This window comes from Semicossyphus pulcher, unplaced genomic scaffold, assembly GCF_022749685.1.
Source record: "Semicossyphus pulcher isolate SPU_LCO1_2020_fin unplaced genomic scaffold, fSemPul1.0.p SCAF_3, whole genome shotgun sequence".
NCBI classification, from domain to species: domain Eukaryota; kingdom Metazoa; phylum Chordata; class Actinopteri; order Labriformes; family Labridae; genus Semicossyphus; species Semicossyphus pulcher.
The window spans coordinates 29,726,428-29,739,804 of record NW_027211704.1 but is presented as its reverse complement, the minus strand read 5'-3'; the positions used below and the strand labels follow the sequence as shown (position 1 = coordinate 29,739,804).

The 13,377-nt window shown below is 41.4% G+C and overlaps 1 protein-coding gene across 1 annotated transcript in view; it reads left to right on the top strand.

Moving 5' to 3' along the window:
• The window catches only part of cdk18 (cyclin dependent kinase 18), a 46,456-nt gene that overhangs the window by 17,467 nt on the left and 15,612 nt on the right, over positions 1-13,377 (top strand). The window contains exon 2 of the mRNA XM_069677706.1: positions 3,420-3,555. Coding sequence (XP_069533807.1) covers positions 3,438-3,555 — 118 coding nt within the window. The 5' untranslated portion in view covers positions 3,420-3,437. The remainder of the gene's footprint in view (positions 1-3,419; positions 3,556-13,377) is intronic.

Below are 13,377 nucleotides of genomic sequence, written 5' to 3'. Positions count from 1 at the left end.
ACCCAAAGGGAGAAACATCAGGCACAAACACACTGGGGCTTCAGCCAGCATAGTGGTATTGATTTCCCTCTGCAGAGTAAGCCTCTTTCCTCCTCCATTCTTAACCCCTTAATCAGCTTTATGTCCCATCACTTTTCATTACAGCTTCCAGTTTCCTCAACATATAGGCTTCTCTATAATTATTTGGCATAATTTTGACATCTACCAATAAATACCTATTAACTGCCAGCTTTTTTTGTTTTTGAATCGCCGTCAGATGATACAGTACATTATTGTTGCATAGATAACTGCAGGCATGTGAAAAAGATGTTCAGCGCACCTTCACTGTCATGATGAATGAAATCACGCAGCCCTGAGCCAAGAGCACTTTCCAGCTCTAGAGATATAAAGCTTCGGCCTGTGCTGCTGCTTCTGTTTCTCAGTGGCCATGATTGTATGTTAGCAACACTATAAAAGAGGTTTTAGCTGATGTGGCGAACACTTTGCTCTTCTGTGCAACCATGACGGTTTGTCTGTATTTGATTGATTTCAATAGGCCTCAAATTATTGGATTTAGAACTCCCTAGTTTAGTTAAATTTATAGCTGCTACTAGACTGTATAAAAAGATAGACGACATGACAGCTCCCTAATAGTGAAGCCAAAACATTTCAGGCGCCCCCTGCTGGCTGGCTGCAGTATAGGTCATAAAGCCCGCCTCCTCCATGTTAACAGTTGGGTCATAGTTCAAACTAAAAACTCTAAATACACGGCAAATCTCAAACATGATTTCTGTCATTATAGTTAGTTCTTATCATGCTGATTTACGTCCAAGTGTTCATTTTTCTGACAAGTTTATTTTTAATTAGTTATTTTATGCTGTCAAAATGATGATTGACAGCTCTGTTTACAAATCCGGCTCCTGCAGCCGATCAGTTCCAGATTAGCAGAGTGGAGGACGAATGGCGAGAGGAAATGTAACAAAAACAATCACTACAGTCATTTAAGTTTCCATACCTGTGAACGTTAACCTCAGACCTACTGAGCTGAATGCTTAGCCACCTAAGGTTCCAGCCTTGGTCATCTCAGATAACACAAACACCTGCCCACACAAGGACTGCTGTGGTCAAAAGCTGCTTCTGCTCCATCATTCGTTGTTGTTCTTGTTAATTCCCACCAGACATTAAGACAGACTTATTTTAAGCCTAAAAAGTAGCCACTCATCCCTTAATCAGAGACACCTGCTGATCTGAGACTCTAAATCACCAAAGAGGAAAACGTGGCTCTTAATGTGGCATGGTATTAAAGTAGTGAAGTGAGTAATGAGAAGGGAAAACAAGTTAAGAGAACGAAGTGGCGCCTTGGGAAATATAAAGCAATGAGGACACTGTCAATCATTTCTGTTTACCCAAGGAAAGAGGTCCTGTCTTCAGTGCAAATGTTGGATTATTACTTTTACTGGTGGTTTTACTTCTTTAATTTTTTTTTCTGTCTGGGACTGCCATATTCTTTATTTTGAAATTTATTTTGAAAAGCATTCTTTTAGCCAGAATTCATTGTTACAATGTTTCCATCCGTCAAGTCGGTGGATAGATTTAGACATTATTTAGACCACCAGTGGGATTTTCTTCTTGGGAAATTCAACATTTTTCACCCATTACTTTTCACAGTCTTGCAGTCTATGGCACCAAAATAACTTGTATTCATTTCCCCTTAAACTCCTTTGTTCTGGTTCCACTGTGTGCATGCACGTCTAACAATGGAATAATACAGTTTTACACCATTAGAGATAAACTGTATATCAAAATCCCATTACTCGACTCTGTTGAATTGTGACTCTGTTCTATTATGCTGTAGGTTAGAAAGTCACATCTGCTGGCTGTTATTGAATACAATAAGATAGTTGGAGGATTATCACTAGCATAAAGACGTACCAGAGCATTTTATATGTATTTTGTATTAAGTTAGTGTGAATGTTACAATGTTACATTTCATTTAGCAGACACTTTGGTCCAAAGCGTTGTACATCTGAGAGTTAAAGCAACACAAGAAACGATCAAGACAGGAGGGAACGAAGTCAGTAAGAGCCAACAAACGTGTAATCGGACACTGGTGCCAACAGGCAGTGAGCAGGGCGTTTTTTGTTTTGTTTTGTTTTTTTTGTTTGTTTTTTGTAATGATCGTAATCAGCAACATCAACAAGGTCAATATAGTTAGTCATCATCATCATCATGAGAATCCTAATCAACATAAACTACATCCTTGATGTCATCATCATCAATAGCATCAGTATCATTAAGGTCAGAGGTGTTCATAAAGAGCTGGGTCTTAAGCTTCTTAAAGGTGAAAGGGACTCTGCAGACCGAATGGAGTTTGGTAACTCATTCCACCACCTGGTGACGACTGAGGAGAAGAGTCTAGTTTGAGACTTAGGGTCCTGTTGTGATGGGAGTACCAGTCGCCTTTCATTGGCAGAGCGTAGTGGGCAGGAGACAGCGTAGACCTGGATGAGGGTGTTCAGTTAGGCAGGAACCGTTTCTGTTGCTGTTTTGTAAGCGAGCGACAGGGTTTTTAATTTGATGCGAGCGGCAACTGGGAGCCAGTGGAGTGACATGTGCCATTTTAGGTTGATTGTAGACCAGTCGTGCATGAATAGTGTATGCGTAAAGGACATGTTCCTGATTGTATTCAGGCAGCCATCTGACCTGTCCTCTGCAGGTCCTGCAGCAGTCTGACAATAAGCAGGGTTCGCTCAAAGAAAGTAATATCCTGATGGGTTATTGAGGCATAAAACTAACAGTAGGGAATGTGGAGCCTTGCAGTAATTTAACCCACCATTCATATCTTTTGCAATAATGAGCAGTAACACACACACACACACACACACACACACACACACACACAACCTTTTTAGTGAAGGAATCATGGCGACCCCATGACACCCGTCTCTGCAGCACACAGAGCAGGGAAAAAGAAGAGAACAAAAAGATGGATGGGAAAAAGTGCACAAGAGTAATAACTAACTAGTAGGTTTGGCTGTGGTTGTGTAACCCCCTGAAAGAGAGTATCAGATTCTCCCCTGCTGCTTTCTCCCTCATTATCAGATGACATGTTTTTGGTCAGCATGCACATAAAGATCCATCGCAGCTGCACATCACGCTCTGCAACTGGTGCCATTTAGCCATCTAGCCTTATGGTGAACTTTATCTTCTGTACATTGAAGAAACTTTTCAAATTATTTTATTTGTCTTCTTTGCATTCAGAAAAATCTTCATTTCTGTCTGGAGTTGTATTACATGGCTATACATGACAAATATTTCACATTTACCTCTTTTTTATCTTTGAAAAGAGCATCAAATTATGTGTTCTGTGTGCATTGATGGATTTGAGGGTTGATTGTACATCTAAAGGTGAATGTCACTCTCTTTCTCTATCTCCTCAGAGTCTGCTCCTCAACACCATGAACAAGATGAAGAACTTTAAGAGGCGCTTCTCTCTCTCTGTTCCCCGTACTGAGACCATCGAGGAGAACGAGTTCACTGAGCAGATCAACCAGCTCAACATACGGCATACTCAGGGTAAGAACTACTGTAAGAACCACTATTTCCCTTTTCAGCAAGGGGAAACCTGTTCATAAAGATGTACTCTGTAATTTCAATTAGGAGAGACCAGTAAATGAAGTAAGGAAGAACATTTATTTTACAATGACGATGTGGAAAGGAATCATGGTCACAAGTCTTTGGCGCTTGGACTCTATGGGGAGATATGTCATCGAAGGGCGTCGGCCCTGAGCATATCCCCCCATGGAGTCTGGACACTGGTGTTGGAGGTGTTGGCTGATGATGTCATCAAAAGGGTTGCAGAGAGTAGCCATATTTAAAAAGACAGCAACAATATGAGTATATGCTGTAGTGCTATTTGACAGATGTGACCAGGTGATGAGAACAGCTGATGTATGCAGGAAATAAGAGCATGTGTGAGGGGAGTGTGAGCAGCATGGCATGAGATATGAACAATAGAACCAGCATGCACAATATAGTCATCCTGACTGAACTTAGGCTAGAAGTGGCAGAAGTGGATAATTGGATAAAGTGGAGAATGTTTCAAAACCCCAATAACATTCAACCATGATCGGTCGAACATACACCCCCAGCTTTTTAAAGCTGTGAGTAGTCCTTTAAAGTCTGAGCATGGTTAGTACAACTGCATTGAACGGCACTTTGTCGTTTCCATAATATTGTATTTTCTTTTGTTTGTTGTCTCTTCTACAAACCGCAGACACAAACCGACACCGTACACTGCAGGTGTAGTAACACGTATGTGTTGCGGTCCACACAAAGTAGTGCCAAATAAAGAGGCTTTCTTACTGAAAAGTGAAACACAAAGTGGAATTGACTCTATCTGCAGCAGCATATAGCCTAGTTTCCGTGCCGGCACTCTGGACAGTTTCTAAACACGGGGGCCGTGCTGACAGACAGGATCTTATGTTTATTAAAGTTCTGTGTGCTGACCATCAAAGAAAGGTCAGCTTTAAATGTTTATTTACTTACTTACTAGTTTATGCTGCTGGATCACATGGCTGTATTCTTGTGCGTAATGGAGACTGGACAGTGTATTAATATCTGTGGGCACAAATGTCTGTGGGCACAATTGTCAGTGCCACAGGGAGTTATGTTTGAGTATGGTAATAAATTTACCCCCTAGTTATGTGTGTCTCAGGAATCTTCCTGAGGTGAAGCAGGTGTGTGTGGAGGCAGCGGTGAGCTTGTCCACGTCTTCCTGCACTTCGTCAGCAGATCGGTAATAAACCGAAAGCAGCATCATGATTTAAGGAGACGAAGGAAACCAAAGCTTGCAGCCTGTCCCTTAAACTATGTTTTTTCACAGTATCTGCAAACACACTGCTTTTTCCTTATGAGTAGAAGTGCTGCTGTGATTCCCCGTGTGAGCGACAAGCAGACTTGTGTTGTATGTTGCCAATGTATGTCCATAATGCACCCTTTAAATAGCAAACACAGATTGCGCCATAGACTTTAGACTTTAGACAAGGTTTATGTTGGTCTAAGGCGGAGTCACTTTTGTCATCCTCTAGATAGCAACGCGCCACCTGTTTGCCTGACCGCACCTCATATCAAAACCAACACGCCCATGGGTGCTAACGGTGGCACAAGATCACATGCTATTTACGCAACATGGGCGCTTGGCGTGAAAATGACAACTGCGCCAGGTGGACGATAGGGCCCTAAGAATTATTTTTGGAATTCCTCTTCTATCTGAGGGTTTCAGTTTTTGGCAGGGTCACCACAGTGGCTTACATTTTATAACTAATATTACAATTGCTTAATTAGCCATGTTTAAAGTCCTAAACGCTGAGCTCTACTTCCTTGTGTCTTTTGGACCCTGCGTGAATGAACAGCTTATGTCTAATAATAGAGCACAAACTGCAATCTCGTTTGGGGTTTTAAGACCAAATATAAAAGCCTGCCTTCCCTCTGGGTCTGTAGCAAACTGTCACAGATTAACTGGGGTTTTTCCGGCTACAACTGGTACCACCACCGATGCCGAGCAACAGGGGATCAGCAGGTTTCAAAGGAAATGAGGGTTATGCAGGGATAAGTAGGGCCAGATAATGCAAACGAACAGAATGAATTCAGAACTAGGTTTTCAAGTATCTCTGCTTTATTATGTAGGGATTGACTGTGGTGGTGGTATAAAGAGATGCGATAACAATGAGTTAGCTGAGAACATAGTATGTGCCTTTAGATCAAAGTGCTTTCATTGTTTACAGCTATTTGCTTTAGGGTGGGAAATAAGGCTTTGATTTAAGGCTGTATTTTGAAATTCAATGGGAAAAAAAGCCACAAACAACAACAGAAAGAGAGAATCTGATTATGTGGGAGGCAAGGTCTCTCAAGGGTTACTGAAATTGTTGCAAAGTCAAGTGCACAAGCACAGCAATGTAAACATGATGTACTGTAATAAAGTGGTTTCATACGAGCCACTTGTATCAGATTTAATTTAACAAATCAATCGAGGAAACTAAAGCTTCTGCCTTTTTCGTGGATGTAAAGCTCAGTTAGTGAGGCTGTTGTTCCGCTACCTGAAAGAGAGAAGCAGCTGGACGTGTCGTTTAACACCCCAGAGTATATCTGTGTGCAACACTGTCTCCTCCTGAAGGTCAGGACAGCTGTACCCAGACAGAGACAGAGAGAGGGAGGACAAAGAAACCGAGACAAAAACAATTGAGTGAAGAAAAAAAGAGACACGAAGAGAGTATGTGACCCAAACCCAGCGGCCGTCCAATGTTTACACTTCTCTCAAGGCTTTCCTTTTTCATCTCTCTTTTCTGTCTCACTCTTCTTTCTCCGATGTGAGGAGTATCCACAGCCTCAACTGCAGTTTAGATGGGAAAAATTATCTGACTGTTTTGCAAGGATACAAACATCACATGCCCATATGTAACACAACAGATTTCACAAACAGTTGCAACCCTTCATAAGAGACACTTATTTATTGTAACCAATTGTTTAGGGAGTTGTTCACACTGTACACCCACAACGACAACCCCCCACAGGGAGAGAACACTGTTGTTAGGTTTGCAGATGGCAACGTCGCACCGCATTTCAGACACCAATGAGAATTCATGTCAGGAGGACATCAACAATCTTTCAGAGTGCTGCAGAGAGAACAATTTGTTCAACACTGTCTACAAAACCAGGGGCAAATTGATTTTACTAGAAAGGAGACAAAAACACACCACCCGTCTACATCTGTGGAGCTGAGGTGGAGAAGGGGGGACAGGACATAAAAAGCAACTTGACAGTAGCATTTAAGTATGGGCTATACACTGCAAAGAACATGAGGGCTCTGCAGCAAGGGGTTAAAATCTACATAACATCATTGGTACCCATCTACTGTCAGCAGATGGCTGAGTTGAGGTGAGACAGTATCCTCCCAAGCAACAGCCAGTTCACCCTGCTGCGTGTGAAGAACAACACAGGAGCATCCGTACCATCAGTCTGAAGAGCAGCTTCTTTCTCAGGCTGTGACACTCCAAACTTATGCTTTGTGCCTCATATATGTTTGTTTTTTGTGTGTATTATAAACAGGCTTTAATATGCACTTTGTTGTACATCCATGGGCTGTAAAATGGTAAATAAATTACATTTGAACATGTATTGAAAAACAAACATTCCTTTGATAGGGGATTTTTACCATAATGCCAGCTAACAGTGATTGCCTTAAATAAATGAGACTGTGTGCAAATGTCTAACTGTAAAAACAAATCATGTTAAATATACACACTCATCCACTGAAAAAGATTCCCTGATATAATTTCTAACATTTAAAAACAGGAGCAGCTGGATCACACTATCAAACACAAGGATCGTCCGTCAGTCTCGGATCACTGAGCACCATGAACTAATTAGTGTCCCCTAAGGACGCATATATACACAAATACACACACAGAAGCATTCAGACACAGTTTCCTCACCGCTTTAGTCACATTTTTTCTGTCTATTAAAAAACATAGGCATGTGTATGTTTTCAATTGTACGTTTAAGGGTGTGCGTGCGTGTTTAAGTCAGTGTCCTCAGGGGTAGCCAGGACTTACTTCCTGACTAAGCATTAATATTTCACATTAGGCAGAATCCCCTTGTTCACTTTCCATATAAGTCCATTTAAAGCTGTTTAAAGCTGAGCTCCATACAAACGTGCTAATGTTATATTGAGAGTAATCACATAAGCCGCCATGGCACATCAGGGCTCTGATGAGAGCTTCTTCATGATCACAGTTGCGCAATTATTGTCTCTTCAGATAACGTGCGGCAAGAAATGAATCCTGGCTGAAAGAATAACAAACAATTTGCTCAAGTCAGTTGATTAAAATCTGAAATTAATGACAGTGACAATTTTCAAACTCTCTGGTATGAACATGCACAGCCACTCTTCCTCTTACTTAACCTGCTTGACCACATGATATTTCTTTCCTCCAGTTCAGAGTTTTCTTTGCAAATACACAAAGGTTTTACTTTCAGTAATGAGTTAGATGGTAAGATGCAACTTCTGACAGTTTCATGAAAAAAGGTGAAAAGGCAAGCGGCAACATTTTTTCTCCATCCATTATGCTGCAGTGATCTGATAACCTTACAGCTTAACTGTTGCATAAAAGTTATTTTAAACCTTGAACTCAGTCGGTATACTCATGTTTGAAATGTTCATTTCAGCTGCAGGACATCCATGCTCTGATCTCATCCCTCCCTGCAGACATGTTTAAAAGAGATGATGTGTTTGGCATGATGATTGTGGAGAATGAGTCATGTGTGTAGCAGTGTAGCTTGAGTTGAACTAGCTCGGAGGCATCGCTCCTTTCATGGCAGCTTCAATGGTCCACTCATTAAACATTGACATCGCATGCAACTGCATCCCATCAGATTATCTAAAAGCGCTCTGCTGACTGTCCCTGTTTGGATTTATGCCTCCACTGTTTTTTATTTGTTTGCATGTGCAATTACATTTACTGTTTTATGCTGCAGTCTGCTGGGGAGGCAGTATAAGACACAAGGAGATGTGGTGGAGAGATGCACACTGTAGAAGGTTGAGGCCATTCTAAACAACACGGATCACCCACTTCATAACACCTTGATGGACCAAAGAAACAACGGTGATGGACAGCTCCTCTCTCTTCGCTGCAGGATGGAGAGACATGAGATGAGATGCCAGACAAATTAATTTTCCTTTGGGGATCAATAAAGTTATTGTTCTTGTTAGAGATGCTGCTACAGTCTCACAAACCAAACCGTTACAGCATATAAAAGCTGCTGTATGACCAGCCTGACAACAATACCTGCAATATAGACCCGAGCATTCTCAGTTTAAGCTAGATGGCAGGTAGCTGTGGTCCAGCATCACACAAGCAATATTCTGAAATGAACAGGATGCAGAGTCGAGAGTCGAGAGCTGACATAACAGGGTTGTTGTGTCGTCCACCTGCTATATAACAAGTTGACGAATTGATCACTCTAACACCAGCTCTTACCAGAAGCCCTGATGGAATTAAAGAGGATCTCCAAATGGTCACGGCAATTTGAGGTTCCATTAAAAGAAAAGAGAAAACCCAGAACAAAAACACAACAGCACCATAACTGATTCGTAAAAATAACTTATAGAAATGTTAGCAAACTTGGTGACGTATACGAATGTGATTGTCCAGCCCCCCCATTCTACAGCCTTTCTGACTTTTGATAGTTTGTTACATTAAGCTTATCTTATCATATCTTAAAATACGTGAACACAGTAGCACAGACAAATACATGCTGCAGGTTAATTAGATTTAATGGCCCATCTGGTTTCCAGGCAACGTGATACCATGATGGTGTGTCCCATTCCTCATTTTTATGCAGTTCTCAAACCCTCACCAACTTACGCACTCACACACTGCACGCCTGACGCCATTAAAGTCTGTGAGTGGTCAGTGCTTAGGCTTAAGGGTGGAGATTGGGATTGGGCCTAAATCTGTGTCTTCCCCAGTGCCAGTTCGTCAGTCTCTGTCCTTTGTTCCAGCATTCCCTCTCGTAAGTCCCTGTGTTCCACGTGTGTATTGACCATACCAAAAAGATGGACGACATGACAGTTCCCTAAAAGTGAAGCTGGCTGGCTGCAGTATAGGTCATAAAGCCCACTTCCTCCATGTTAACAGATGAGACATGAGTCAAACTATAAAATCAAAATACACGTCAAATACATTTTTCATTATAGTTAGTTCTTATCATGCTGATTTACGACCAAGTGTTCATTTCTCTGACAAGTTTATTTATAATTCGTTATTTGATGCTGTCAAAATGATGATTGACAGCTCTGTTGGCAAATAGGGCTCCTTCAGCTGATCTGTTCCAGATTAGCAGAGTGGAGGATGAACGGCACGAGGAGACGTAACAAAAAAAATCACTACAGTCATTGAAGTTTCCATACCTGTGAACGTTAACCTCAGACCAACACAAAGAAGCTGTTCTGCTGTTAAAACATTTTGAGACCCTTCTCTTGTGGTTCATATGTGACACGGGCATGCGATGACAAATATGTTCCCAAATTATATTTTGTTGTGGACAAGAAGCCATATAGCTCTATGTAGCTGATAAAAAGATTAGATTAAAGTAAGCTAATGTGGGCTCCGACATAATGCGTTGGTCTGCCTTTGACTTTACTCTCTCTTGCCCTGTGTTGGTCTCGACTCAGCTTCAATCCCTCAATCTCTGGGTCTGACTAGGTCTCAGTTTAAGGCTTGACTCCAACCCTTAAGGTTAGTCTAATCCAGTCACAGTCATTTAATATTTTGTTGGCTTAAGAGCATTTTTATTTATTGTGATTGATCGAATTCAACACTTCTGTAGCAGTCAAATATTGTGAAATAACTTTGCCATGCTACATACAGTACATGTTATATCCTGTCTGGTTTTTGCTTTTGTTATGGGAGCATGAAAGGAGCACAAAAGCTGTTTCAGGTGGCTAGAAAGACCGAAGCGCTGGAGCCAATATGGTGGCTGCTGAATTGCATGTCACAAATTGAAAGTGGTATCTTTTGCTGCCATACTATACTAGCAGTTCGTACTGATTTGGCCAAAATGTAGTATGTTGTATGCAATACGCAAACAAAAGCAAAATTTGCAGTGTGCCAAAAATACCCGGATGTCGTACTGATTTGGAAGAAAACTCCATTATGCATTGTACCAGTCTATCTCGCCTACTATATCCCACAATGCAAAGCACTGGACCATCACAGCGGCAGTTGAAATAACGGATAGCAGCAGCATTCCAGCAGAAGGGAGCGCTTTAACTAAAGAAGCAGCGGTTATTGTTTACTTCTGCCTGGCGTAGCATACTGCAAAATAAATTTGAAAATACTACGTACTACCACCGAACGCAGTGTGCAGTATATAGCATACAGCATGTAGCATGTAGTATATAGTACAGCATTTCAAGCACAGCCTTATTGTTCATAGCTATGGTAATTCTGAGAGCATGTAGCTCAAAGCTCCACTGTGCCTCAGAACAGCCTCAAAGAGCTCTTAGCGTGGCTGTTGGTGCCTAGCCTTTTTAGGGTTCACAGTGTTTCATCAAAGGCTCTGAAGATGATTAAATTTAGTTTAAAAGTGTTTGGAATACGTGTCTGAAGGACTAAAACCTGAAGCTGATTGACACCTCTATTGACCAGCTTGTAGGTTTTTAATTGATCTATGTGTGAGTGTTCTCAGACAAAGCCTGGAGGTTAAATCTTCCATTATTTGTGCAGTTTATTCTCCAAAAACCTTCCACTGTCATTTCTTTTCTGACTCCACTCAGACTCTCTCCATAATTCATTTCAATCCAAGGGCTTGTTTGTCTCACAATTTGGCCAAAGCATGGAAGAACAAAATGATCAATGTTTGTACAAAAACATTTAAATAGCACGTCGTTCTCCCTCTCACTGTAACCACAGTTTCAGATGGAAACACTACAAAAGCATCATGCGGCGCACCATATTGGATTGTCCTCTTTCTAACAGGATGTCTAGCAGGCATTTATCCATATCTCACAGCAATCAGGCCTCGTGTGTGTGTGCCTTTGTGTGGGTGTGTGTGTCTGTGTGTGCATGTGTGTGCTCATATCAGTGTCGCCTTTACTGACCCCAATTAACATCTCCAGATCAAAGGAGCGGTGTAGCTGTGATATTCAAATGACTAGCAGACAGGTTGTCATTTCATCCCCCGAGCCCATTTAAACTGTCGATCAATCTGACACAAAGTGGTCTGTGAGAAAAATCATTGCTCAAAGCTCACTGTTTAACTCACTCCGACATTTTAACACCTGAGATCCACCTTTGCCTCTATCTGTCTGTCTTATTTATCTTTTTATTGTCATACACTAGCAGCCGGTGCAGTGTGTGTGTATGTTAGTCATAAGTCAGACCGGTACATAAACATTTGTGTGTATTCATATAAATGGTTGTTTGTCGAAAGGCAGGCATTAAAAATATATATCAGACGTCCTTTTAACACTGAGACCTGCGTCCGTCATTATTCATTGTCCCCATGGAAACAAGGAGTGCTATGTGTTTCATTCGCCCCATAAGGTAACAGTTGTAACACACACATATACACACTATGGGGGCTGCCGATACAAATGGACGCACATGTCCACTTCAGATGCCTCGCTTTACACCGGTAATGCAACCAACACGCGCCATTGAAATGTGAGATCAAACTGTTGCTGAAACAACACAGCAGGTATTCAAAAGACACCGACCAGGCATCAAACACACACCATGTTGTACTTTGAGGATCAAAGTCCATTCTTCCAACCTCACGGGCCGGATAGCTGTCTCTCTGCAATGCTTGTGAGCTCAGTATATAATCTTCTGACACATTGGTTTCAGCTGCCTGAACTGTGATCTCCTCTGTAGTTTTGTTGAGAATCAAAACTGAGAGTCAATGTCGTCTTCGTGTGCAGATATCAATGTTTTTCTTTGTTATGTGCATAAATAGGATGTTCTTTCTTAAAGTTGTAACCCCAAAGATTTCAGTTCCGTTCTCTTTGGCAGCACCTATGGCGATAAACGGTCGTTACTCTTGATTTTCCTCTCTGACGGTCGCTTTCCTTTTTAAACTGTTTGCCTTCATCTGAGCGTCAAATTTGTTTCTTTTTCTTTGGATTTTTACTTATTTTATCTTCAAGTCATATCTGTAGTCATCCATCTTTTCTTTGTTTGCTCAGCCATAGTAGATAACTGTTTACTCACAACACTTGCAGAGACCGGAAAAGCAGCCGCTTAGATCCGCCTACCCTCTCTGGCAGACCAACCACTGCTGGCTGATGGAAAACGAAATAAGCAAAAATATAATCAAGGAAAGAGCTAGTCTGGCTCTGAATGAAGATAACTAAATTCACCAACCAGCCCCCCTAAAGCTCACCGTTTAACAAGATGTATGTATGGTTCATGTAACCATGAAACATACATGAAAGATGGACGTTGCTCAGAGGAGGAAAAAGATATAGGTCATTTTTGAAAACTGTTTCATTGCGACAGTCTTTTCATCTTCACAGGGACGTCAGGGTGAGGTATACAGCTTTGAAGCTAGATATTTAATGACTACACCATAGATGGATGTTTGCCTTGGATGTTTAAACCTCAGCCCTAGTTTTCTGATTTAAAAAAACATTCTCTAAAGCAACTAACTGCGGGAACATAATAAATAAATGGAGGAACATAACGGATGCAGATGCTTCCAGACACAGCACAAGGTGCCTCTGACTGAGTACAAAAATAACATGGATCATACATGGCCTTCATAATGAACCAGTTCTGAACCCAGCTGAACACAGAATCTGTGCCATTTATGATCGATGCAGCTCCAAAGCTTATA